Source organism: Lepidothrix coronata, unplaced genomic scaffold (assembly GCF_001604755.1).
Source record: "Lepidothrix coronata isolate B3197 unplaced genomic scaffold, Lepidothrix_coronata-1.0 Scaffold2, whole genome shotgun sequence".
NCBI classification, from domain to species: domain Eukaryota; kingdom Metazoa; phylum Chordata; class Aves; order Passeriformes; family Pipridae; genus Lepidothrix; species Lepidothrix coronata.
Window position 1 is genome coordinate 7,650,033 of NW_016690182.1, and position 25,065 is coordinate 7,675,097.

A 25,065-nucleotide genomic window follows, 5' to 3' on the forward strand; every position below is an offset into this window, starting at 1 on the left:
CCCTGCCCTGGGATGTGAGCAGGGCAATCCGGTGTCTCCCGCCACGGTCCTGGCCAAGCTGAGCCATCCAACCCCTCAGCCAGAGAGAGCTCCTGTCTGCTGGGCAGTGGGGACACTGCTGGCACACGGCTGCTGTCCTCATCCCTATTCACCTCTCTGTGCCAGGACAGCCAGAGATGGGCTCCCCTTCTCCGGGGGTCCTTGGCACCCTGTTTCTCCTCTGTGGAGGGCGACTAGAAAAGCAGAAAGGAAGGTGTCCATCCTCTGAGGGCAGTGGAGGGAGGGTGTCCCCGGCGCTCGCTCACTCGCAGGGGTCCCCGTTCTGTGCCCGCCGAGCCGCCTCCCGCTCGCCCAGCAGGTACGTGTCGATGAAGACGAAGAGCTCGTCAGGGCTCACGGGGGCGATGTAGCGCTCGCGGTCAGTGCCTGCCTTGTCCAACAGCACCGCGTTGAAGTGGGAGCGGGTGAGGTGCAGGAACTGCCTGGGGGCGCAGGAGGGGTCACCGGTCAGGGCTGGGGGGTTGCACTGAGGGTTGAGCCTGCCCACTTCAGGTCCTCCTGAAGTGGGGGCTCCCACTTCTTCCTTAGGGCTGTGAGCACTGTGGGGCTCTGGTGATGCTACATTGAGACTTGCTGGGGGGTCCTTCCATTGCACAAGCCCCTCTGGTGCAGGAGGAAGGGACTATCCACGAATCCAACTGTAACCTCACACTCTGCCATCCCCAGAGGTGTCCCCATTCCCGGTGCCCTCGCACAGGCACCTGGCTCTGCAGGACAGCCTCCCATCTGCCCTACCTGAGCTCCTGGATGATGCCAAGGGACAGCTGGTGCTCCCGGATGCGTCCCACCTCGTGTGGGGGCTGCCCCACCAGCTCAATGATGGTGACATGGCGCAGGTCCAGCCCACAGGCGGCTTGCTGTGGAGGAAGGAGGCAGTGAGGGTGTGATGGAGGCAGAGGTAGGGAGGGGAGCAGCAGGAGGTTCTCCTCACCTGCAGCATGGAGATCTGCATCTTGTAGTAGCGGTTAGAGGGGTCGGGGGCCGAGATGACGAGGAGGCGACGTTTCTCGTTGAACTGATCCAGCAGGCTGGCGGCTGAGTTCACAGCTGTGTTGATCTGCATGGCTGGGGCAAGACAAGGGTGTGGGGAGGTGCCATTGTGCCCCTCATCACCCCTTCACCCTGCTGGGCAGCATCCCCTCAAACTGACAGGCATTGCCATGGGCAGGTCCTGCCTTTTCCACACCACTTACGTGTGCAGAGGGGCTGGGAGCCCGTCCACTGCTGGGTGGACTGGCAGACCCGTAGAGAGGTGCCCTGGCGCTCGTAGCCCCCATCACACAGGTACTCGCAGGTGGCACCGTAGTTGTTGCCATCAGAGGTGCAGGAGATGTACCCGTTCTGCGGAGGCTTCAGGACAGGGCAGCGCCTCACTGCGAAGGGGGGAGCTGGATGAGAGCTGGGGGTGGTGGAGCACAGCCCTAGCCATGGGGTGTGGAGCCTGAAGCCATGGGAGAGACAGCTGGGAGCCCCGGGGGAGCCCACTTGCCTTGGACACGGACACTGAACTTGCAGCTGGCTCGGTTGTACGCCTGGTCGTGGGCGGTGTAGCGGATCACATGCTCTCCTTCAGGGAATTCAGAGCCTGGCTCTGGGCCCCGCAGCATCACCCTGAACCCAGCAGACGGGTTTCTCCATCAGGGCCCCATGGCCTCCAGCCCTTGCTGGCAGTGCCTGCGGCACCTCCACCCTCACCTCTTGATGACACCGTCAGCAGAGTCCTTCACGCGAGGAGGGTCCCAGTAGACAGTTGCAGTCAGCTTGCCTGGCTCGGCTATCCGCTCCCGGGAATCTGGACAGCGGATCTTGGGAGGCTCCAAGTCTGCCCACAGGGAGGAGAGGGTGTTGGGGAACCTGTGGGTGCTGGGGCTGGGCTACAAGAGCCAGGCACCAACCCCAGCACTGAACCACCACAGGGATGCTGCACATAGCCAGGCACTCTGGAGCCATTGGGAACTGCTGTAAAGCCAGCACTGGGTGCCCCAATCCTGGGCTGGTGCCTGCGCTTCAGGGCTAATGGCACCATAGGGAGCAGAGGGACCAGGGGTCCCATGATGGGGCGGTGCAAGAGCTGGCACCTGGCAATACCTATTTTGGATGTGGGGTGACACCTGCAGACACCCCAGGGATGGAAGGTGACAGGCCCCTGTGTGCCTCAGAATCGTGGGTTGAAAATTTACCTACACAGATTGGCTCGGTCCCACTCCAGCGCCCATCCTCCATGCAGATGCGGCTCCGGTCGCCCTCCAGCTGGTAGCCAGGCAGGCAGGTGTAGTCACAGCGGGAATCCATCTGCACTCCCGCTGAGCACACGTAGGAGCCCCGCAGCACTGCTGGCAGCACGTGGCACCGGATTTCTGGGATAGAGAGAGCAAAGAGGGGAGGGAAGTGGCAGCCAGCATGTGAGTGGGCAGAGCACCCAAGACTGGCCTCTGAGGGGGCCTGTGGAGGTGCTGGCAAGGCAAGAGCTAGGCACACTCACGTCGGCAGTACGCCATCCCAGACCAGTGGCGGTTGGGCAGGCACTGGACCATGCTGGAACCCACCAGCCGGTACCCGCGGGTGCAGCTCAGCTCGCAGCGTGTCCCCAGGCTGCTGCGGTAGGAGTTGCCCCGGGGTGAGTAGCAGGTGGCATCCCCGCGGTGGATGTTGAGTGTGGCACACCACTGGGGCACTGCGGGAGAGGAGGAAGGTGAGGGAGGCCCCCACTGTGTCTCAGTTTCCCCATGAGGACCCAAAGGACGGGTTGGGTGCCATTACCTCGACGGTAATCCAGGGCAGGCTCAGGGGGCGTTTCTTCTGCATAGACCTCATTGGTGTGACTCTCTGTGTAGTAGCCAGACCCTGGGGAGAAGGAAAGAGACAAGGGGGCTGTGGGGTGGTTCATGGCTGCAAAACATCCCCAACAAGCAATTCCATCTCCAGGCAGACCCTGTCCTATATCCTTGGGGCTGCTGTCAAGGGTTAAGCCAGGCACACTGTGAGCACAGTCCCCAGTGACATGGTTTGTGCTGGCACCAGCCGCAGACTAAACAGTGGCAGAAGCAACTGTGGTTATGGCAGGAAACGGGTGCTGGCACGGAGTGGGCTGGCACCGACCCCCAGCTTCGTGCTGCTGGGAAGTCCTTCCACACGCTCCCATGGCCCTGTTCCTGCCACGGGGCATGCCAAGGGAAGGAAGAAGACTGCTCTCTCCTGCCCATCCTCTGGCCAAAGCAAGGGATGAGAAGCACGCTGCCCAGCCCCCTTCAGGGGGCTGGAGGGGATGCAACCCCTTGCCTGTGCTTCAAGGAAGGATGAAGCTACTGGAGAGGCTTGGCCGGAGCTGCTGGCCTCACGCCATCCATGCTGCGCAGAGGGGCCCCCCGGATGGGGTGAAGACAGCCTTGCGCCATCCTTGCGGGCCACCCTATAGCCCACACTGTGTCTTCATGGGCAAGGGACACGCCAGTGGGGAGAGAGTCGTGCAGGGGGAGAGGTCTGGCTTCCTTACCCGCGGCCCCTCGGCGCCTCGGCCGGCCGCGGCATTCCCGAGCACTGAGCTCACGTTTCCGCCGCGTTTCCTCTGGCCCCCGCCAGCGCTGCCCCCTCCTCGCCGCCAGCCCACCCCACCGCGCTCCCCCTCTGGCATGGCGGGGATGCTCAGCCTGGGAAAGGACCCCAGAAGAAGCGGCAGCCCCACTGTGGCTGCACCCAATCATCTCCTCTTCTCCCTGTCCTGTGTTTTGGGAAGGGGATATCCGCCGGGACCAATCCAAGCAGCAGCCCAGCCATCACGGGGAGGAAACTCCATTACAAATCTTTCAGACGCGAACTTTACTACAGAGTGACTCCCTACTGCTTCCCACAAGTCGCCCACTCATTGTTCACAAGCCTTTTGTCCTGATGCCCTTTCCACATTGCCGTGGTGCCTTGGAGAGCAGAGGAGCAGGGGGCGAGCCCAGTGATAGTACCCGCGGGACTGGCTGTGGGGATGTGTTGGTGACCTGGTGAGAAGGGCTGTTTCCCAGGGGCATATGCCAAGCTCCCCCCGGGGCCCTGGGGACGGTGTGCACTGTGTCCCCACAGGCAAACGTGCCATTAAATGGGATGTTCCCTTTTTATGGAGGTGCTGCCTTTTCCTTCTCACCTGGGGTCAGCTCACAGCCCCGGCTGCACCGGGCAGGAGCATCCCCAGCCGGCCATGCTAGCAGCACGGCCAGGGGAGGGGATGGAAACAGGGAAGGGGGAAACCCCCCAAACAAGGCTTGCAATCCTTGATCCAGCTGCCCAGCTGTGGGGCGGTTGGGATTGAGTGCTCCATCCAGGCAAACATCTGCTGACTGATGGCTCCCGTGGGAGCAGGGAGTCAGGGAGAAGCTGCGCTCCTGCAGGCAGGGCTGTGATGGAGAGGCTGGTTTTCTGCTCCTCTCTGGATGCCTCCCAGCACCTACTCAGTTCCTCTCTGCACTCCTCAGCGCACCCCTGCAAGCACCCAGTACCCCCAGGCACTGATGCTCTCCCGGCATCGCTCAAACACCCTCCCTCCCTCCCTCCCTCCCCAGCACGAGCCCCCAGCGGGAGAGGGACCCTGCAGCCTGCCATTCCCAGGAGCCCCGCTGTGCCCGCACTCACCTTCGTGCCACGTGGATGACACCAACCTGGCGAGGACAACCAGGAGGACGGGGGCCGCCTCCTGCGCCATGCTGGGGGCCCGGGGGCTGGGCAGCCCACCTGCCGTGCTGGGTCCAGGGGCAGCCGCAAGCCCTGACGAGGATGGAGAGGGGCTGGAAGCAGGACGACGGCCCCCTGCGTCGCCTGGGCACCGCACAGACGCCTGTCTCTCCTGCCTGGCTGTGCTGCTGGTGCTGAGCAAACTTACTTTCCCCCTTGGCTGCCCGTCTCAAACATTCAAAAGCCGTGAGTCAGGCCCAAAATGATGAGATTGTAAAAAATTACAAGTCCTAGGATTGCCCGTTTTCCGATGCTCCTCCTGCTCCTCCGAGGCTTTAAAAAGTTGTAAGAGGTTTTTCTTTGCAGACAGAAGAGCCAGGAGCCTGTTTAAACACAGGAGAGAGCCAAGCCAAGCCTCTGTCAGCCCTGCCGGGCTCCGGGAATGGGGGGGACAAGCACAAAACCGAAGAAGCCAGGACCCTTTTCCCACCTCTTTCCAGCAGGGAGGGAGAGACTCCGCTGCAGACGGCGGGCTCTGAAACTGCTCATGAGGCAAGCGCTTCCAGCTGGGGTCTGTTTTCCAGCTGAAGTTCAGCCCCTGCGAGGCAGAGGTAATGAAATGCCTTCGTTAGGACCCACCGCCCCACATCCCACGGGGTTGGAGTCAGGCGGGAGCTGGAGCCACCTGGGATTTGGGCTCTGGAACACGGGACTGCATGGGCAAGGAAAAACGAGGGGTGAGCCTGGCACAGACAGGTAGGAACATTGGCGTGGGGTGGTGAGGGGGGGGAGGACGTGCTGCCTCAATGGGCTAATTATGTAGCGGCCAGGCCAGAGAGTACACTGATTAATAACGCTGTCCTGAGCAGGAGAGGGCTGCTGGGAGGGGCTGCTGCTGCCGATTGTGGGGAGCCCACGGCCCCCTGCAGCCCGGCGACGTCTCTGGGAGGGGATGGGGGTGCTCACCCCACGAAGGGCAGGAAGCCCGTCGCTTGTTGGCACGGTGGTACTGCCATGTGCTGGGCCACGAGGTGGCTCTCCTGTTGGACACCTGGATAGGAGGGGCCCCCCTCTGGGGCTGGGGCTGCATTGGCAGCCGCTGGGGCAGGAAAGCAGGAACTGGTTGGCATCGGGCAGAAGGTGGCTCGGGGAAGGCGGAGGGTGTCACGGCGCAGGCAGGAGGTGCCACCGGGGAGGCAAGAAATGGTGGCATGGATCGGGCAGGGGGTGGCACAGGGTGGCACGGGGCAGGTGGGAGGTGGCAGGGAGTGGTACGAGGCGGGCATGGTGCAGGCGGTGGCACCGGACAGAGCGTGGCAGGGAACAGGCAGGGGGTGACACTGGACAGGCAGAGGGCGACACTGGACAGCGGGTGGCACCAAGAAGGGGGTGACACAGGACAGGGCGTTGCACCGGAGGGGTAATACGGGACGGGCACCGGACAGGGGATGGCAGGAAACAGGCAGGGGGTGACACCGGACAGGGGTTGGCACTGGACAGGGGTGACACGGGCCAGACAGCGGGTGGCACCGGGCAGCGAATGGCAGGAAACGGGCAGGGAGTGACACGGGGCATGCAGAGGGTGGCACCGGACAGGGGGTGACTCCGCTCGGGGTGTGACATCGGTAACCCGAGGGGCAGGAGCTCCGCTCTTCCTACGCGCTCGGCCCTTTCCGTGAGCGCTCGGGCCCCTCCGGCGGGTGGGGCGGGACCGGCCCCGCCCAGGGGCGTGTCCGGGGCGTGTCCCCGCGGCCCCGCCCCGGCCCCGGTCCCGGCAGTCGCCCGGTGTCGGCCATGGCGTCCCCGTCGCGGCGGCTGCAGACGAAGCCGGTGATCACCTGCCTCAAGAGCGTCCTGCTCACCTACACCTTCATCTTCTGGGTGAGCGCCCACCCCGCCCCGCCCAACACCCCGCGACAAGTCGCGGCCGCGCCGCTCTGTCGTGACAGTCGGTAGCCACGGCAGCTTTCCCCTCTTCCCAGGTGTCGGGCATTGTGCTGCTGGCCGTGGGCGTCTGGGGCAGGGTGAGCCTGGCCGTCTACTTCTCCCTGCTGGACGAGAAGGCCACCAACGTCCCCTTCGTCCTGGTGGGCGCTGGCACCGTCGTTGTCCTCCTGGGCACCTTTGGCTGCTTTGCCACCTGCCGCGGCAGCACCTGGATGCTCAAGCTGGTGGGTGGCCCCAGACAGGGCGGGATGGGGTCCCATCCTCTCCTAATCCATCCCGACCTGTCCTGATCCATCCTGAAACGTCCCATCCTTCCCTACCCCATCCCTATCCCCTCCCATCCCAATTTGCCCTGTTCAAACCCCATCCCTACCACATCCAATCCTGTTTAAACTCCCCCTGTTCCAGCCCCGTTCCGTCCCATCTTAACCCCATTCCGTCCCATCCTATGCCATCCCATCCCATCCTGTCCTACCCCATCCAATCCACCCCCTCCCATCCCACCCTTTCTGCCCGCAGTATGCCATGCTCCTGTCCCTCATCTTCCTCATCGTCCTGGTGGCCGCCATCGTGGGTTTTGTCTTCAGGCACGAGGTGAGTCTGGGTGGCTGCTGCCATCTCGGAGTGAGTTTGATGCTGTTTTAACCCAAGTGCAGTTGCAGGTGTCGCTGGAGGGACAGAGGTGCTGCTGGGAGTGGTGCTTAGCTTAGCAGAAATGGTATTAAAACAGCCCAAAGAGGAGCTTGGTCCCTGTAAGGACCCAGAAGGATGAGCCTAGGTGCAGGATCAGCCCAGCACAGCACACTGCCCCTCCACCAGAACTGGCAGAGTAGCCCTGGACTGTAATTTCTGGCTCTGATCTATCTTCTGCAATAATTTCAGTAATTAAAGCTCCTCAGAGGGTTCCTGCGCCACAGAGCAGGCTGCTTGGGGGGGAGTTGGCACTGCGCAGGTCCTTGTTATTACATGCAGCATCCCTGCTGCCACAGTGCATCCAGCTGCCCTTTAATACAGCCTCTAATTGCCTGGTGGCTGGGAAGTGTCTGCTGGCCACAGCCGGAGTCATTCCTGCCATCATGGAGCGATGACTAACGCGGGGATGTGGGTCCCAGAGTGTGGGAGAGCACGGCACCACCACTGAGACCTTTCTCCTGCAGATTAAGACAAACTTTGAGAGTAACCTGAACCTGGCCTTGAAGGACTACAACGTGACTGCGGATCGGCACAGCGAGGCCGTCGACACCATCCAGAGGACGGTGAGTACTCCAGGCTGGTGTCTGGCTGGCATCAGGTGGGAATGCTCCCCTTGCCCCAGGGTATCCCCTGGGACCGCCCACGGCATCAGTGTCACTGTCATATGTGCACCATCTCACAGATGCTGGATGAGATCCTGCAGTTCCTGGAGAAGCAAGTTCCCTGGGAACCCATGGGAGTGGTGGTAGGACTAGGGGATCAGTACCCTGGTGTGACCATGCTCCCCAAATGTGCTTCCCCCTCCAGCTGCAGTGCTGTGGAGTGCAGAACTACTCGGACTGGGAGAGGACTGAATACTTCAGCCAGAAGGGCATCCCCCAGAGCTGTTGCAAGAGGCCAAACGACTGCTCAGAGGAAGATCTGAAAGACCCAAACAAGGCCAAGCTGAAAGTGTTTGTGGATGTAAGTTAAGCTCAGAAAAATCCCGCTGCCAGTCCTGGAGGCAGGGATGGGCAGGTGGACAAGGGCTAGTCTGTCCCTGGGAGGCTTGAAAGGAGAACTGTTCTATCAATGCAGCTGGTCTGTGGCCCAGAGACTCCCCTGGAGTGCAGGTAGGGGACGGGTTTGGAGTCCTCTCTACTGTCTCAGGTCCCCCCACTCCTTCCTTGGAGGTCAGGGACCAGCTGGACCCAAGCACTAGCACTTGGGGCTGTGTGTTTTGGAGAACAGGTGAGTAAGGAAGTAGTTTCCCAGTAAAGTTTATTTCAGTAATGGTGACACCTCCCATTGGTGCAAAGTCCTGACCGAGTGGTGAGCACAGGTGACCTCATCCGGCAGGGATGGTTGGATGATGCAAGGCATGTTCCTCTGATGAGTCACCTTGCTCAACTCAGTGCTCCTGCTGGGAGCAGCCCAAGGGCCATTCTCCTCTTGAAGTGTCTGGGATGAGAGTCTGTCTGGGGCAGCACTGATAGGGAAATTGTTTTGCTGAGGTCAGGCAGCATGGGGGCAGCCAGAACCCCAGATCTACCTGCACAGGAGCATCTTCACCTGGAGCTGTGGGTGCTCTGGGGAGGTGCTGCTTTTTGTACTCCTGGGAGTGAAAAGCACTGGACCCATATGCTTGCTTTCCCTCCTTTGCAGGGTTGTTTTTTCCTGGTAATGTCAACTATGGAGTCCAAAATGAGCATTGTGGCTGGAATCTCCTTTGGCATCGCATGTTTCCAGGTAAATCTCCTTCTCCTGGCTCAGGAGGAGTGCAGAATGAAGCTAGTGTGTCTCTGGAGGTATTTAATTTCAGTTCAAAGTCTGATGTGTACAAAAGGCACGGCCAGTTTCAGTCAGGGAGGAGCAGCTATTCCGCAGATTCCCCTTGGGTTTAATCTCACCACCGTGCAGGCTTGAGTCTCTTACACCCAGGGCTGAAGCACCAGTTCTCTTTCCATGAGCCCAGGTTATTTGGGAAGAGCTCCCCTCCAAAACCACTGACTTAAGGAAAACCAAAGAGAGACAAACAAACTCCTTGTGCCTGCTCTTGTCAGGGATCAAATTTGTGCCCTTTCTTTTCCTACCGGCCAACCTCTCTTGTTATCAGGGAGGAGTTTTGGCATTGCTTCTGTGTGAGAGGGTCCCTGTGAGTACCCATGGGGCACCACTTGTGCTGGTGGCTGATACCCCACGTGCCACTCTACCCGGCCATTGTGTCCCCTCCCTCCTGCTCCGCAGCCTCTCCTTTACTTTATCCTGCAGGACACTTCCTGCGGGAGCCGCAGCAGCAGCCTGCTCGCCAGCCCTGCTCCGGCAGGCTTTATCCCGGCAGGAAACGAGAGGCCCCTGCCCCCAGCTCCGCCCGGCTGGGTGTTGGGCACACTGACGCTGCGGTGGGGTTTCCCAACGTGCCGAGGGTTTTCCTATGCACTGCTGCGGGAGCTGCAGGATGTGCAGCCGTCCCTCCTTTAGCTGGATTGTGGGAGCTTGCTGGGCTTTTGGTGCTAAGCAGCTGGCCTTGGCTTTGGAGGGGCTTGAATTCACCCTCCCCTTGACCCAGCACACAGAGGCCATAACATGAGCATCAAGGCACTGCTGGCCAGGACCACTGGCTGCCGGTGCTGGCGTGGGGAGAAGGAACCCTGCCAAGATACTCTGCTGTAATGAGTGTGTTGCCGTGTGTTTTCCGTACCGGACAGAGTGAACTGGGGGAGAGGCATGAGCTGACAGCCCTTGGCTGCAGCTTGTGCTACCAAGTGCTTTGGGAGAGCCTGGGAGATGTAGCTGCTCTGCTGTGCCCAGCCACTGGCCCCACGCTCCTGTGTTTGCTGTGCGGTGACTGAGATGCGGCCAACACACAAATGGTGAACTCACACACACTCCCAGCTGCAAAAGTATCTCAGCTGATGGCAGGCTTGAGAATTATGACCATTTCCTAGCTTTTATTACTCCTTCAGCAAGCCTTGCTGGCTGTGTGGCTGACAGGGACTCATTGTGCTGATTTGCCTCTAACTCCACTTGTGGAGGCCAGGCTCGTGCAGGACCTGTCCCTGAATGTCTGCATGGGTGCTGGGGGGCTGTGTTGTGATAACAGAGCATGTTGTGATAACAGTACCATGTCCTTCAGATGCTGATGTGAGAACAGCAGCCTTGTTTCCCCACTGCCCTTGTAACAGGGAGAGGTACTGCCATTCTCTGGTGGCTGTGTAATTGGCTGTGACTCTTCTGATATCTGTGTAATCTCCACAATTACCATAAAACAGTAGATGCTTCATGAAGCAAAATGTAACGGGATGGGATGTGGAGCGTCTCTTGTGAGGAGCTTGTTTGGCTGGTGCCAGCCAGGATCCTCTGCTTCAGCCACTTTCAGTGATTCCAAAGCAGGGCACAGCAGCCCCTGTTGTGGTTCGTAAACACCACTGTCCATCCTTGGATTTTATATAACTCCAGAGCAATTTGTCAGGTTTTTCTCCTCAGAACACCTCATCCTGGTTTTGGCTACCTCTGATACATGGGATTTTTTTCTCTTTTTCAGTTGATTGGCATCATTCTCGCCTGCTGCCTGTCCCGGTACATCACGAACAATCAGTATGAGATGGTGTAGCGGGCCCCCAGCACTCTGTGCCTGTGGCTGGGTATGTCTGTGAGCTCAGTGGGCTGTCTCTGTATCTGTGGCTGCTGCCTGGTTGCCCCTGGGATAGGGGCACCATGCGTGGGGCATGTGCTTAGAGGGAACCTGCAAGACCATGTCTCCTATGTCATTTTAAGCTGTGTATAAATCCATCCTGTCTGTTATCTCTTTGCTGTTGTGCGTTGCAGGAAATGCTCTCCATGGCTGGGGAGGATACCTCCACCTTCAGTTTTCCTCTGGATGCCACATTGTGAAATCTTGCTTTGAACTGACTGATCTTCTTCTCGACTAGCTCATAGAAACGAGTGCACCAGCTGTCCTGGTGTGCTCAGGGACTTGTCCTGACACTACTCTGCTGTGCCACTGCCTGGGATAATTAGTGTAGCTGTGGTGGTTACAGCCAGCACGTTCCTCCAGGCGCTGCAACTCTTTCCTTGGCAGTGCAGAGTGCTGTGCCATGTTGAACCAACCCTGCTGGTGGCCTCGTGGGACTCACAGTGCTCACCTTCAGTGCCTCCATTGGGAAAGTGATGCTTCCCCTCCCTTGTGACAGCCCTTTGAGATCCCCTCACTCTCCGGATGTGGTTGCTCTCGAGATGAGGCTGTTGCCCCATTAAAACACAGCCCTGCCTGCCTGAAGCCTTGGCTCAGCCAGGTCTTGGCTTGTTGCCAAGCTCTCTTTCATCCCTACCCTGGGTTTTATATATTTTTTTATAGTTGTACTTCTTGAAGTACAGGCTGTAGTGATTCTTTGTAAGCTGTAGTGAGATTTGGTGATGTAGCTCCTGGTGCCTTTACCTTGGTAGGTGTCCTTGCACCGAGTCAGCTGTGACTTGACTGTCAGTATTATATGCTGCTTCAACTCATTTTATGTATTGAGTAGAACTCTTTTGTCCTGAGACACAATAAATATTAAGATATTTTACTCTATGAAACCTCCTTGACTTTTCTTTCATGTCCTAGAAATTCCTCTGCTTGAAGAGCAGCAGGCCCCGCTGGGGGTGATCTGCTCACCCCGGGCCAGGCAGGAACCTCTGGCCATTGCAGTTCACATTCCTCCAATGTGCACTAGTGCACTTGTGCTTGCAAATAACTTCTGTAATTGAATTTTCTTCATAACAGAGGTTGTGTAACAGTGCTGAAGCAGAGGGCCTGGAGCATCCCAGCCCAGGAGCCAGGTGGGTAAGTTCAGCCCAGTGCAAACACGTGCATCCTTGGCTGGCCACGGTCTTGGAGAGAAGGGCAGGGCAGTGCTGGGCAGTCCCCAGCTGCTCCCCAGGGCAAGAAATGTGGATTTAAGCTTTTACATTCCTTTGTTACTGCTCAACTTGTGGCTGTTTCATCAGCAAGCCTTTGCCTTGCCAACCCTGATGCTGCAGTGATGTAGTGAAGTTCCCCTCTGCCAAGCTTGGGGGATTTTTTGGGTCTCAAGCACTGAACTCAAATGAGCTGTATCTGGCTGAATGCTGGGCTGCCTGTCCTGTTCCTGGAGAGGAGGCAGGTGTAAACAGAGCAGTGAAGCCATGGGTAGCAGTGGTGGCCCTTTGTCAGTGTCACCACTGTGGCAAATGCTGCCTTGGTGCTGGGTGAGCTGTCCCAGCCCAGCCACCCCACAGTGCGGACAATCACCCGCTACAGGTCAGCCTCCCTGCTGACGGAGGAACCTGGAGGGGAACACCCAAAATCCTTGTGTCGCACTTAACCCAGGTGAGTAAATCAAGACTGTTGTCAGCTCCTGGCAGGCTGAAAGCCTCCTGGCTTGGGATGGCAAGGCAGAGTGCGTCAGAGCGTAGAAACTGGGCTGGAGATTGGCTGATGGCAATTAACGGATGGATGGAGACAGGGAAAGGACACGTGAGAAGCAGAACCATATTTGGATAAACCCATCCTCATCTGAAAGCCTGCATAGAGAGAAGGACCTTACCCTGCCCTGGTCTGTGCCTCTGCCTCCACAGGCAAATCCCTTCCCAGGGTGGCTGGACGACGTGATGCCAGGCAGACAAGGATAGTGCCAGCAGAGGGTGACACGGGGAGCCTGGAGGTTTCCAAGCTGCTGCAGGAAAACCAGCATGGATTGTGCCAACCTGGGGAGTGTGGAGGCTTCTTCAGCCTGCTCATAGGCAGTGACAGCACTGTGGCCATCAGAGCATGTGGATCTTACCTGGTTGAATAGCACCTACGCAGACAACTCACTTTAATTTGGAGAGATGTTCTGGAGGAACAGGCTTGTGCTTGAGGAGGTGCCAGGCAGACTTGGGACACTGCTGTCCTAGCAAAGGCATTGTGTGCACCTTGGTCACCTGTCTGGACCCACTGAGCAGGGAAAGAAGGGCTCTGGTTTCTTGCAGCAACTATGGTTGGGTGGGTTTCACACATCCCCCACTGTGTTTGAACCTTTCCTCTCTGAGGGATAAATGTCTCAGGGGACTTGTCAGGCTTGGTGTCCCCAAAGCTGTCCCTTGGGATGTCATGTGGGTAGCTCTGCTACACCATGCTCCCAGTGTTTTAACCACATTGTCACCACAGCCATGAACAGGGATGGAGGGAACTGCTCTGAAAATGTGCTTATGTCCCCATGGGAGATGCAGGAATGTGAGGAGGGTCTGGCTCTGACTTCTCCTCCCTTCTCCGTATGTACGTTCTGGCCATGACAGTGTGTGATTCTTTTGTGACACAGAGAGGGTTTCACCTGGTGATACCTGCGGGATGTCAGAGCTCCTTGGCAGCAGCTGGCTCCCTGGGATGAGAGCTTGAACCTGGGTCTGGTGTGAGCCCCCAGGCTGTGGGCAGAGGAAGGCTGCACAGGGGTGCACAGGGATTTTGATGTTAGCCCTCAGCACTGCTGCAGGCACTGTCCTGCTCAGGGCAGCTGCAGTGTCAAGGACTTACTTTTTCCCCTCGAGCATCAAGTTTTGGTAGCAGAGCTGGGGACAGCTAGTCACCCTTGGGTACTCCACACCCTTTGCTCCCTCTCACTTTGGATGCTTGGTTCCTCGGGGAGCTCCTTGTGCCAGCTCCTTCCTCTGCCTGTGCTGAGACAACTCCAGAGGGGACTGGTGGCACCCCTGAGCTGTCAGTAACAACTACTGAACACATCAGAGCATGCTGGAACAGGGGGTCAGGACATGCTGAACAACCACCAGCGCCATCAGAGAGCAAATTAGGGACCTCTGCACGTTCCCAGTGAGGTGAGCACCGGCAGACCCAGTACCTGAGTTATGGATGCTCATGACAAGGCAGCCAAGCAATTAGATCACTTCTCAGACCCATTAAGCATCAGACTGAGACTAAAAGACTTTCCATTTTCTTTGCAATCACTCATACAAGACGTTTATTGTTTGCCTCTTGCTGCTCAGCATGGTGGCAACGCACTCGAGCGCAGCCTCACCCAGCCCCGCCGGAGCAGTGCAGGATGCCGGGGGATACACATGGTGAGGGTGCCACAGTCGGCAGGTTTGCACCTCACTGGACATCGAACAGGTAGTGACCTGCGTGTTGGCTGTGTCAGGATGCACCTGGCTGGGTGGTGGTGCGGCGGGCGGGTGTGGGGCAGCACCCGAGCGGTGGGTGCTACACCCTGCCCAGCATCCGCGCAATCCACCAGTTGCAGGGCATGATGATCCGGCAGATGACCCTCCCGCCCTGGTAGCAGTAGGGGTAGGGGTAGTAGCCCAGGAGGGGCTCGCAGACCCGCCGGCAGTAGCGGTTGGCACGGCGGCACTGGGCACAGCAGTAGCCTCGCTCGTCCCACAGGGGATGGAACTCCAGCCCATTCTCTGACTGCGGGGAAGAGGCAGAGTCAGCACAGTGAGGGCAGTGTGTGGCTGAGGCGCCCCGGGGGCATGGAGAGGACATCCTGGGAAGGCAGCCAGGGCACCCCAGAGGCATGGGCAGGGCACCCCAGGAACATGGACAAGGCACTCTAGAGGCATGGACAGGGCATTCCAGCAGCATGGACAGGACATCCAAAGGAGCATAGCTAGGACACTGTGGGAGCATGGCCAAGGTACCCCAGGGTTGTGGCCAGGGCACCCCAGATCATGGGCAGGGCACCCCAGGGTGTAATTCTCTCACTCACATAGTCATTGACGGGCAGGTCCTCCTCAGTGAGCTGTCGTGCCCGGCGCTTGGGCCCCAGCTGTGCATCCTTCTCCACCTCATGCTCGCTCCCCCCATCCAGCCAGCTCTGGTTGTCTATCAGCAGCTCAGGGTCTTCTTCTTCTGCCCCTTCAAGGTTGGCCAGCTCAGGAGCTACAGGAAGAGCCCAACTGTTGCTGTCAGCAACTACAGAGCAGGGGGACAAAAGCTGCAGCAAGAACTAATGTGTTTACCAGAATTTGGTGCCAAGGTACAGAAAATACCCACCAGGAAATCAGTACTCCATTTCCTCCTGCTCTCATCCAGCCTGGGAGAAGGGCTGTAGGAGGTAATGGCCCATAGGTGATGGGTGTCTGTGGGTGCTGTTGGCACCTCCTGCATGAGGCTGTGGGTGTGTAGAAGCACATCCTCATGGTGAGATCTGCTGCTGTGAGGTGGATTTGTAGATACAGCACTCATAGCTTGGGTAAGACCCACAGCAACATTAATTTCCTTTGCTGAGGGAGATGCCAGGAAGCCTCGGGACACTGCTGTCCTGGCAAAGGCATTGGATGCACCTTGGTGACCCAGTTGGACCCACTGACCTGGGACACAAGTGCCGCTGCAGACGGGGTCTAACAGCAGGGATGAGGGAGCAGAAAGGGGACAAGTCAAGGATACCAGCCTCCCTCTGCACCAAGGATCTCTGATACCCACCTGCCCTCAGGACCATGGGTGGCCGGTACCTGTTGGGGACATGATGTGGCTCTGTGGCTGCAGAGCAGAGGGAGTTTTCTCAGTAGGGAGTTTTAAACTAGCTCATTCAGCTGGAAGTGGGTTAGAGAGAGTGGGTAATTACACCAGCAGATCTCAGAGGCCACAACCTCTGTGAGGGCTGTGTAGTGAGCAGCTGGAGGTGGCAACCCCGCCGTGTGATTTAGATGCAGATGTCTGCTCACACTCTGATGTTCATGTGGTGTCGAGAATTTAGGCGTCCCAGTTTCCAGCAGTGCTGGTTTCTTTGCAGGTACAAAGGATTGGGTTTTTTTTCCCTTGTTATGAGGAGGGTGGCCACTCTGCAAAGTGCAGATCAGTGGGGAGCTGGCAGAGACAAGCGCTTTGCAGAGAGAAACTTCAGCCCCTGCTATTACACTGGCCGAGATCTCCTGTGGTCATGGGCAGCACTGTGTTTGTGTCTGAGATGTACAGCAAGGCTGTGAAAATGGGTTCCCACCATGTCGCAGTGGGGGACATGGCAGGGGGGTCATGAGTGTGTGACAGAGCTGCTCCTGGTGTGAGGGCTCAAGAGCACCGTGGGGAGGAGATGGCTCCTTGTACCTGCTATTGGTGTGGGGTGGATCCAGAAGATGGTCACATTTCTGCAGATGTCAAAAATTTTGGAGCTCTTCAGGAATTCCTTGTTCTGAATGGGCTTTTCCCCAGGCACCCAGACTACAGACTGCTCAAAGTAGGTGGTGGTGATTTCTTCTCCCTGGAAAAAGAGCAAGATTTGACCCTGGCATGGTCATCCACATGGGAGACACCCTCTCCCTACCACTGGCTGCTTCTACTTCCCTTGGCTTACCCAGAGGCACCTCTCCCCTCCCAGAGAGCATCTGGACTTTATCTGCCTTGGCTCATGGTGCTCTCTGGGTGCACGCAAAGTACCCAACTGGTCCTCACATGGGGAGAAAGGAAGCCTTGTCTTTCCTGTCCACCTTCAGTCAAAACCACTATGCTCTCTCCTCGTTGATCATCCCAAGGCCTTCTCCTGTGCAGTCCCCACTATCTAGAAGAGCCTTCTGAAGCACCCCAACTCATTCAAACACAAGATTAAAACATCTCCTCTCTGCTTTGCTCTCTTAATCCCTCTCTCCTGCTACTGATTTTGTGATCGAACACTTTAATTTATTCCTCACAGAAATTCTTTGCACGGCTGTATTCTGTAATTTATACCACATGTCTCTGTCGTTGCATTAGTCCATGGTGTGTTTTGGCAGGCACTTAGGGAGGGAGATATATAAAGATTATTGGATGGATCTGCACTGAGCTCTCTGCCAAGGCAACGTTGTCTGTGTTGTTGGTGGTAGCCCATAGAGCAAGCTGGCAAAAGGCATTTTTCTCTCAGAAGGCGTCTGGAGCTGTATATCTCTCTCACAGAGCTTTTTTCTTATGACTTTGGGAAGACACAGGAAGGAGCCAACACAATCTGACCCAGTCTAGGTCGTTTTTGGATTCTCTGGTAGAAGCTGCAGGGTTGGGGCGGTGCTGCTTGCAGCACCTGGCAGCGTGCAGGCTCTGAGAAGAGATGGCTAGAGCTTAAATCTACATTTATCTCACTGGGTTTTACATTTCAGCTCTCTACCCGGGGCGATGTTCTGCTAAAGCCTGGGAAGTCATATCCCTTTTATGATGGTAGCTGAAAAGATCTATTAGCTTCTTAGGGCATAATCAAAGAATCGGTGTCTGGGAATTTGGGTCATGATTCAGGGAGATGTTTCTGCCCACGCTTCGTTTCAAACACATGTCCTGCTGGTGTTTTATCTGCGGCAGCATCCTTGGGGGGGATTCAATCTGCTAACACCCGTCGTCTCTCAAATGGGGAGGCAGGAAGGCTGTGCCACCACAGGGGCCTTGGGGATGGGGACAGGGCCAGGGGACAACTGCCATCAAAGGACTGAGCCATCACTCTGGGGTCAGAGAGGGGTTAAAATAGGGAGTCCAACACCTTTTTCCATGCAGCATGCAAAATGTGAGGCTCCTTGCAGCAGGATGCAGTGGGCAAAAGATAAATTGATGCAGGAAGCAACGAGACACCTCAGTGGGAAGAAAGTACATGCAGGGAAGTGGCCCCAGCCTGATGCTTCCCACTGCTCAGGTCTATACACCAAGAGTTTTCTCAAATTGCATTTCTTAGAAGTGGCTGCTCTTTTAAATCCCTTACTTCTGCCTCATTCTGCTTGAGAACACGAGGCTCAAACCTGCGAGAAAACAATTTGATTGACTTTTTGGTGCCTGCTAATCCTGAGCTGCCTTGCGACCTTTTGACTACAACAGGATTATTGTTCTTGATCTCCGGTATTGTGCTGAGAGGTTTTTGTCTGTCGCTGTCTAATCCCGTCTCTTTTCACTTGTTTTTATAAGCAATCCTCTGAAATAAGAGCATTTTATGAAGCGATCACAGCTCATTATTTCTTTATTGCAGCCTCTCTGGGAAGGCTGGCACAGACGGGAGTGTGGCAGGAATGGCAGCCACTCTCCTGTGCCAGGGAGAGGAGTGAGTTTCACTGGGGACAGAGGTGCCCTGTTTTATTCACCTACCTCAAGCTCGGGGATCTTGGCCTCTGTCGTCTCAGGTAGGACTTTAGTCTGAGTTTTGATGAAACATTTTTGAAGTCCCACGAAGAAGATGCCAGTTATTCCCTGCAAGATCAAAGCAAACACTCAAAAAGCAGTCAGGGCAAAGAGGAGGACGAATAACCCATTGTACAGAAGGTACAGCTGGAGGAGGACTTAGTCATATTTTTGATGTTGATGTTTTTGTGCCACCTCTGTTCCACAGTGGTGCTAAGATGCACTAACAGGTTCTCCTAAGCGATATTGCATTTTATGGTTTGGGAGAACTGGGATTTTTGTAAATATTTTAAAGCAGGTAGTCATAAAATTTTACTCCGCTCCCCTTCTCCTTATAACTATCATGAGCTCTCATTATCATAAATAAAAATATGCAGAATAGTATCTGACCGTTATGGTTATATGAACATTCATCCCCCAGTTCCTGCTAGGCTATTAGCTCAAAATTTTGCCATATGTCACTGCACAGGGTATTTCCCTACAAATTTTAATTAGGTTTCAGAGAGAGCCTACAACAATGTCACGAGGTTTTAATGCTCTCCAGACAGATGAATGTACTGGGCTTGGATAGACTGATGATGATTGTGTTCCTTTGCAAGGGTAAATCAAATAACCAGATCTTGCTTGAAGATGTATTTTGTTGGAACTGAACCATGCTACTATAAATACCAGTGGAAGCTTATGTAGGTATACACCTCCTTTCCTTTGAGAGTATCCTCAGAGAGTTTGAGCATTTCTTTCCCTGATGCAGGAGCAAATAGTCCTGGGACTTGCTTCAGTGATTCCACAGCACACTAAGGGGTCCCATCAGTCCTGCTGCAAGACTGGGGGGTCTCAGGGACAAACTGCCACACTCACATTTTTGAAGTCATGGATCTCCAGGATTTCCTCGCTGCCATTCCCGCTGGTGAAGGTCTCTGTCCTGGTAAGGGGGTCAATCTCCATCACAATCTTCTTCTTCTCACCATTGCTGAAGAACGTGTGTTCCATATCATAGACCTGTAAGGGCCAAAGTCACACAGGGGTCAGCTCAGCACCCCTCCCAGTTTCACATGCTGCCCAGTGGGTGAACAGGTTGGTGCTGGGTATCCTGCCATGGCTGCTTCCTCACACGGCGGCTCTGAGCCAAAGCAACCTTCTGGATAGCACAGGGAGAGGCAGCTCCCTGGTGCGAGGGCTCAGCAGAAGGTCAAGATGCAGCCAGAATGAGGGGTAATTGTCTGTCAAGCCTGGGATGTGTCAAACCTAGGAAAAGATGCTCATCCCACACTCGCATCAGGAGCTTTGCCACAGCTCAGCTCTTGCTCATGCTTTCTGTGGCATGAGCCTGGTTACATCCCAGGCGGGACTGAAGTCCTGAACCCAAGGGGACCTAATTTTCCCTCCTCCCTGCCTTGCTTGCTGCATCACTGTCTCCCTGTCTCTCTTGCTCCATCACTGCATCCCCGTCTCGCTTACTCCATCACTGTGTCCTCAGCTCACTCGCTCCATCTCTGCGCCTTCTGTTTTTCCTGGAAAGGCAGAGGTAAGAGCCTCTCTCTGCCTGGAGGAGATCAAGGATCGCCTGCGGATCAAAGACCTCCTTGAGGGCTGCTGAAGAGCTTCGGGGCGTAGCAGCCGGCTTCCCGGCGGCATTCCTCCCCACGGGGAGCCGGGGTGAGCAGCGCCGGAGGGAGCAGCCCTCCCCTCCTCGCAGGTGCTCGCCGCACTCAGCCAGCCCGGCAGCCCTCCAGTCTCTGCGGATGCCTGACCCTTAAAGGATGAGTAGTGGCAGATGCTATTTGAAGCACAGAAATTATCCTGCTGGCGCAGCGTGAGCTGGCGAGCCTCAGGGAGTCTTGTTTTCCCGATGCTGTGTGGAAGCAAAGGGCTTGTGCAAAACCCCTCAAGTCCACTGGGCAGGGAGGAGGGATGTAGGCACGGTGATGGGAAAGCCCTGTGAATCCCCTGGCATGGCCAAGGAGCCAGGGAAGGAGCACCGTGGCCCCACTGGTGTGGGGCAGGGGCTCTGCCTTCAGTGCCAACCCAAACCCCCTTTCACAGTCTCCCGATTCCTGCACATATCTTCCCATTTGGGGGTTTCAAAGTCTCTTAGCAATGTTTCCAGCATCAGCATAACCCATTTTGCATCCACCTGGGCACAGAACCGGCTGTGGGAACTGCTAGGTACCTTCACCCCTGCTTAAAGGTTAGAGGAGTGATATGCACCTTGGCAGTGATGAGCATCTCCTGTTGGTCTGCAAGAAGCTTTTACAAAGATATATAGCTCTCAGTGGATTTTATGATATGGTAAAAACAGTCTGAAGCCTAAAATGGCTGTAAGGCTGCTAGTTTTGACTGACAAAATGTGCATGGTGCCATGAATCACTTCTAGGACGGCAGGATCCCAGGTGGCACCTTACCTTCGAGTGCCTCTCCATTTACAAAGAATTACTTTGGCCAGTGCAGCGTCCAGCTAACCCACTTGGGCTTTGCCAGCTCCGTGCTATTCAGGGAGCTGTGAGATGTTTTCTAGGGCTAAAAATGACACTTTCTGGTGAATCATTGAAATATGCCCCCCTGCGAGGCTGCAATGAAAACCCCTTGTTAGCTGCATTATCCGCTGTGCCCGCTGGCACAGGTGCTGCCTTTCAGGGGGCACAGCCAAGTCCAAGGCAACCCCTCAGAGGGACAACTTTTCTTTCAAGTTTTTTTTCCCACACTCTGGTTACATTACGGGAGCTTGAAGGGTTTCTTGTTCTTTAAAGAGTTTAATTCCCCTTGGTTTATATTTTTGAGTGTTAGGAAGTTCCAGCCTCCCCCCATCCTGCTTTTCCCCAAGTGCTCCTGAGTCAGCTGGAGAAGACATTGCCCTGCAGCCATTGGGACACAGCAGTGCTGGACACTGGGAGTGTCAGCATGCAGCTCCACTGCAGGAACATCTCTGCTTTCCTGTGACCTCACACTCCACTTGCCTGCCCATCAGGTGTTGGGGAGGGCTGGATGGACTCCATCCTTCACCAGTGCCCGCCGGTGAGGATGCCAAGGACTGGTGTTCTGGATATGCTTTCTGAGACTGGCAATGTCTCTGTGCTGCCAATGGAAATCCTCCCCTCCAGGGGTTAACAACCTCTTCCCCTCATGGCTGGCATGACCCCTGTTTTTCTAGGAACAGTAGAGACTTTATAACCATCTTGGCAGGATCCTGGAGGCACATCTGGCTTTTATTGCTTTTTCTTTTATTTTGGGGGGTATTTATTTCTATTTGCTGATAAGAAGACAAAGTTTCCAGCAAGCAGGGTGCTTCCTCTGCCCGGCAGGAGGGCAGCCTGGCTGGGCTGGAGCAGCTCTGGCATAGGGCAGGGAGGAGAGAGGAGTTGCCAGCATGGGAAACAGGCTGCCTTGGCTGCACATGGGAATTTTGTAGACGTTCTTGAGAGTTGTCAAAACCTGCTGGCGCCAGGGTGCAAAGTGGGGCCTCCTGGATGAGCACGGAAATTCAAAGGAAATGAGAATGAGGGGTACTAGGCAGGCTGTTAGCTTCAAGGTTAAGGGATTTACTTGGGGTACGGGATACAAAAAGAGTTTTGGCAGAATTGTCAGGATGTTGGGTGGCAGCAGGCAGAGATGGACAGGAGATGCACAGTCCTGCTGCCACCCCGACATGCTCGGCACTTACAGAAGTGTCCGTCTGGAGCTGGGAATAAACGAGCCCAATCCAGTTAGCAGGAGCTCCTCCAGAAGCTAATCTGTCTCATCGTCCCCTCACATTGCAGACACATTAAAGTAAGAAATATAATCCATGACAATCAATCACCACTGCATCCTGGCTTTCTCTCCCCTCTATGCAGTGGCATAATGACTTTTCCACCGGTTTCTGGCAAGATAATTGAAATGAAATGGAAAATATTTTCTTACTTGTCATAAAATTTGCTGCCGGTGAAATAAGAGTAACTTTAACTCTTCGTGGCGTAGCTCCCACCCCTGTAATTGTCAACTGGGGAAAGAATGTGGTGGCAGGGAAAAAACTCAGCCTGTATTAAATAAAAGCTAGTTATGAATAATACAGAGATTTTTAAAAGTACCATGAATACTTGTGGTCTGAGAAAATGCACTTTGTGAAGTTGCTTGGGTTTTGGGGAGTAGTTAAAAGTTTCAGGGGTTAAGGGGAGGAGGACAACTCTGTCTGGGGAAACAAGGCTTTGAAATGCTGTATCAAAGAGTTTTTACTTACTTTTCTGGGTGTTGGGTTCCAGAGGTATTTGACACCAAAAAATATCAGAATAAGAGAAAGGAGCAGCACGCCGAGGAGCAGTCCACAGAGCTGGTACCTGGGGCAGCTCTTCTTCCGCGGCTTGGCTGCTTCTGCCTAGTTAATGACAAAACAGTGATAGCCAGGGTGTGCCGAGGATTCGAGGAGGAAGGACACGCACGTATCAGACATTTGTGGTGCTGCAGAGATGCAGGGTGGCAAGGCAAGCCATGAACTTACGTCCAGAAAGCGGCAGTGCTCCGGGCTCTCCCGAGCCGTCCCTCCCATGGTCTCCTCAGTGTGCGACGACGCCAGCCCGCTCCGAGGTGGAGTCAGGCTCTGTCTGCACACGCGGTGGGAAGGCTGGGTCACGGCCGCCCCCACGGAGGTGCAGCCAGCTTTCCCCACAGCCTGCGGGGCCCCAGGCGCTCCCACAGCGCTCCTGTCTGCAGGGCACAAGCCATTCCCACGCTGCTGGAGACGAGCCCACATGAAGCCTCACAGCGCGGTCGGTGTCTGTCACATACGTCCAGGGTCACATTTTTGGTTTAATCTCTGCTTCCTCCGTACCCTGTTGCCCATGCACCAACGGCTGGAGGTGCCCAGGCTGTGCAAATGCTGCCAGTCCCCCCGTAGCTTGGGGACGTGGGCACTGCTGCAGTTGGGGCTGCTTACCTGTGTTCCTGCACGTGAGTGGGGCTCTGCAGTGGGTGCAGCCCAGGAGCTGCCAGTGGGGTCACTGAGTGGCAGGGGGGCATGGGCATGGTGAGGGGAGATGGGAATGGCGAGGGACCAAGTGTATGTGGGCACATGTGTACGAGTATGTGTGTGCAGGCACACGGGCACAGGTGGGCATGGGTCTGTATGTACATGCATGTGTGTGCACACAGGTGGGTGTGTGTGTGTGTGTGCAATGTGTTTGCATGGACATGGACACGGGTGTGCACATACACACGTGTGAGCACATGCGCAGTGTGTGTGTGCCGTGAAGCCTGATCTCTCCCAGTGGAGGGCTGTGGCATCCCACGCCCGCCTCGTGCAGAGCCTTGCCCCAAAGTCGGCCTAGCCAGGAATTTCCTGACTATTTTTTTTTCTTTCAATACGCTCAAAAATTTCCCTGTGTTGAAATCGTAGCGTTTCTTTGTGGAAATGAACCCATCTCAAGAAAGGCTTTCAGAAACCCAGGGTGAGGTTTCTAGTCTGAACACGATGAGGCTCCCTGGTGTAGAAGGGCTGGCATGGAACTCTTTTTCCAAGCTGTTTACTCTAATAAAAACCCAGAGCGCATCATGTACTAATTAAAATTGCGCAGAAAAAATTAAAATCCACATCAAGTTTTGCTCAGGATGAGAAATGGAGACAGAAATTGCTTTTAGTAGGTCCAGGGCTGGCTTTGCAAGCATTGGGAACATCGATACCTGCAACCTGGGGGTAAATCCCGGCGGGACAGAAGTAGAGATGCTGAATAGCTTGGGGAGAGCGTTGTGCACTTGTGTGTGCCAGAGGAGTGTGCCCTGGTGTGTATCTGCTCCCTGCAGAGGGGTTTGGGCTCCCTGGCCCTGGAGCAGCGGGAGCTCCTCACCCCACAGCCCCTTGGTAGCGCCACAGATGTAAAACATACCAGGGGAGTCTAATATTTGAAATGCCAATAACAGAAGGGAATCATATTGATGAGGTTATTTGGAGGAGGAAAAAAATCCCTTTTTAATGGAAATCAATCACAGGCAGCCTTTGAAAACATCTGAGAGATTTTGGAAATCTAAATGCAGCAAATCTGTGCAGACACCAGGTTTGTCTGTCTCCACTTCTCACCAGAAAGTTCCATCTCAGAAGCTTTTGTTATTCACTGGAAACTGACGTATTTGAAAACATTTTCTTTTCTTGTCAAAATTAGAGTTTCAGAGGAAAACTTTGGAACAGCTCTACTGAAAGATGGTTCTGATTACAGGAAAGAATTACAGCAGTGGCGTTAAACAGACGTAATTGATCAGCAGAGCAGGGATCTTCACCATATCCCCCACTCAAGGCACAGGAAACACTGCAAATACCACTCGTAAACTAAATTAGGCATTATTATTTTATTACTGTTGTAAGGTAAATGTCAAGCTTTTTAATGGCAATCACTGTAACTCCAGCAGGAGTCAGATGCCTGAATTAGTTGGAAGAGGTGAGAACCTCCCAGGGCCGGGAGTTAATAAAACTCAATAAATATCACCAGTCCCTTCCAGCGCTTGGAGTGCAGGGGATGGAGCACCTGGGGTGAGTGCTGGAGGGGTGGGGGGATCCTGTGGCTGGGCCGAAGACCTAGTTCTGCTGCAGCCTGCAAAGCTGGGCACTGCTGCCCAGGAGGGATGGGGAGCTATGGGAGTGGGCATATACAATGCATGCATACATACACATGCACACGCACGCACATGGAGCCCCAGAGCCA

General features: G+C 55.5%; 3 protein-coding genes across 4 annotated transcripts; 1 reads left to right on the forward strand and 2 right to left on the reverse strand.

Moving 5' to 3' along the window:
* Window positions 1-301: 301 nt before the first annotated feature.
* SRPX2 (sushi repeat containing protein, X-linked 2) lies at window positions 302-4,757 on the reverse strand. The gene is made up of 10 exons (XM_017814702.1): window positions 4,675-4,757; window positions 2,821-2,904; window positions 2,543-2,734; window positions 2,241-2,417; window positions 1,756-1,882; window positions 1,550-1,671; window positions 1,254-1,433; window positions 992-1,125; window positions 796-917; window positions 302-482 (listed from the first exon to the last, which is right to left on the reverse strand). The coding sequence occupies exons 1-10, from the start codon at window positions 4,742-4,744 to the stop codon at window positions 302-304; spliced, it is 1,389 nt and encodes a 462-aa protein (XP_017670191.1). The 5' UTR covers window positions 4,745-4,757.
* A 1,726-nt stretch (window positions 4,758-6,483) lies between these two features.
* On the forward strand, window positions 6,484-11,896 carry TSPAN6 (tetraspanin 6). Of its 2 annotated transcripts, XM_017814438.1 has the most exons (8): window positions 6,484-6,594; window positions 6,696-6,884; window positions 7,180-7,254; window positions 7,818-7,916; window positions 8,161-8,316; window positions 8,998-9,081; window positions 10,877-10,976; window positions 11,161-11,896. In XM_017814438.1, exons 1-7 carry the CDS (start codon window positions 6,508-6,510, stop codon window positions 10,943-10,945), a joined length of 759 nt encoding a protein of 252 aa, XP_017669927.1. In that variant the 5' UTR covers window positions 6,484-6,507; the 3' UTR covers window positions 10,946-10,976; window positions 11,161-11,896. The 2 variants fall into 2 exon arrangements, with proteins under 2 accessions (XP_017669927.1, XP_017669936.1); XM_017814447.1 differs by lacking the exon at window positions 7,180-7,254.
* Window positions 11,897-14,542: 2,646 nt separating this feature from the next.
* Window positions 14,543-22,922, reverse strand: TNMD (tenomodulin). Its single transcript, XM_017814812.1, has 7 exons — window positions 22,875-22,922; window positions 22,617-22,751; window positions 19,262-19,402; window positions 18,371-18,472; window positions 16,388-16,541; window positions 15,051-15,223; window positions 14,543-14,752 (listed from the first exon to the last, which is right to left on the reverse strand). The coding sequence occupies exons 1-7, from the start codon at window positions 22,920-22,922 to the stop codon at window positions 14,543-14,545; spliced, it is 963 nt and encodes a 320-aa protein (XP_017670301.1).
* Window positions 22,923-25,065: the final 2,143 nt, after the last annotated feature.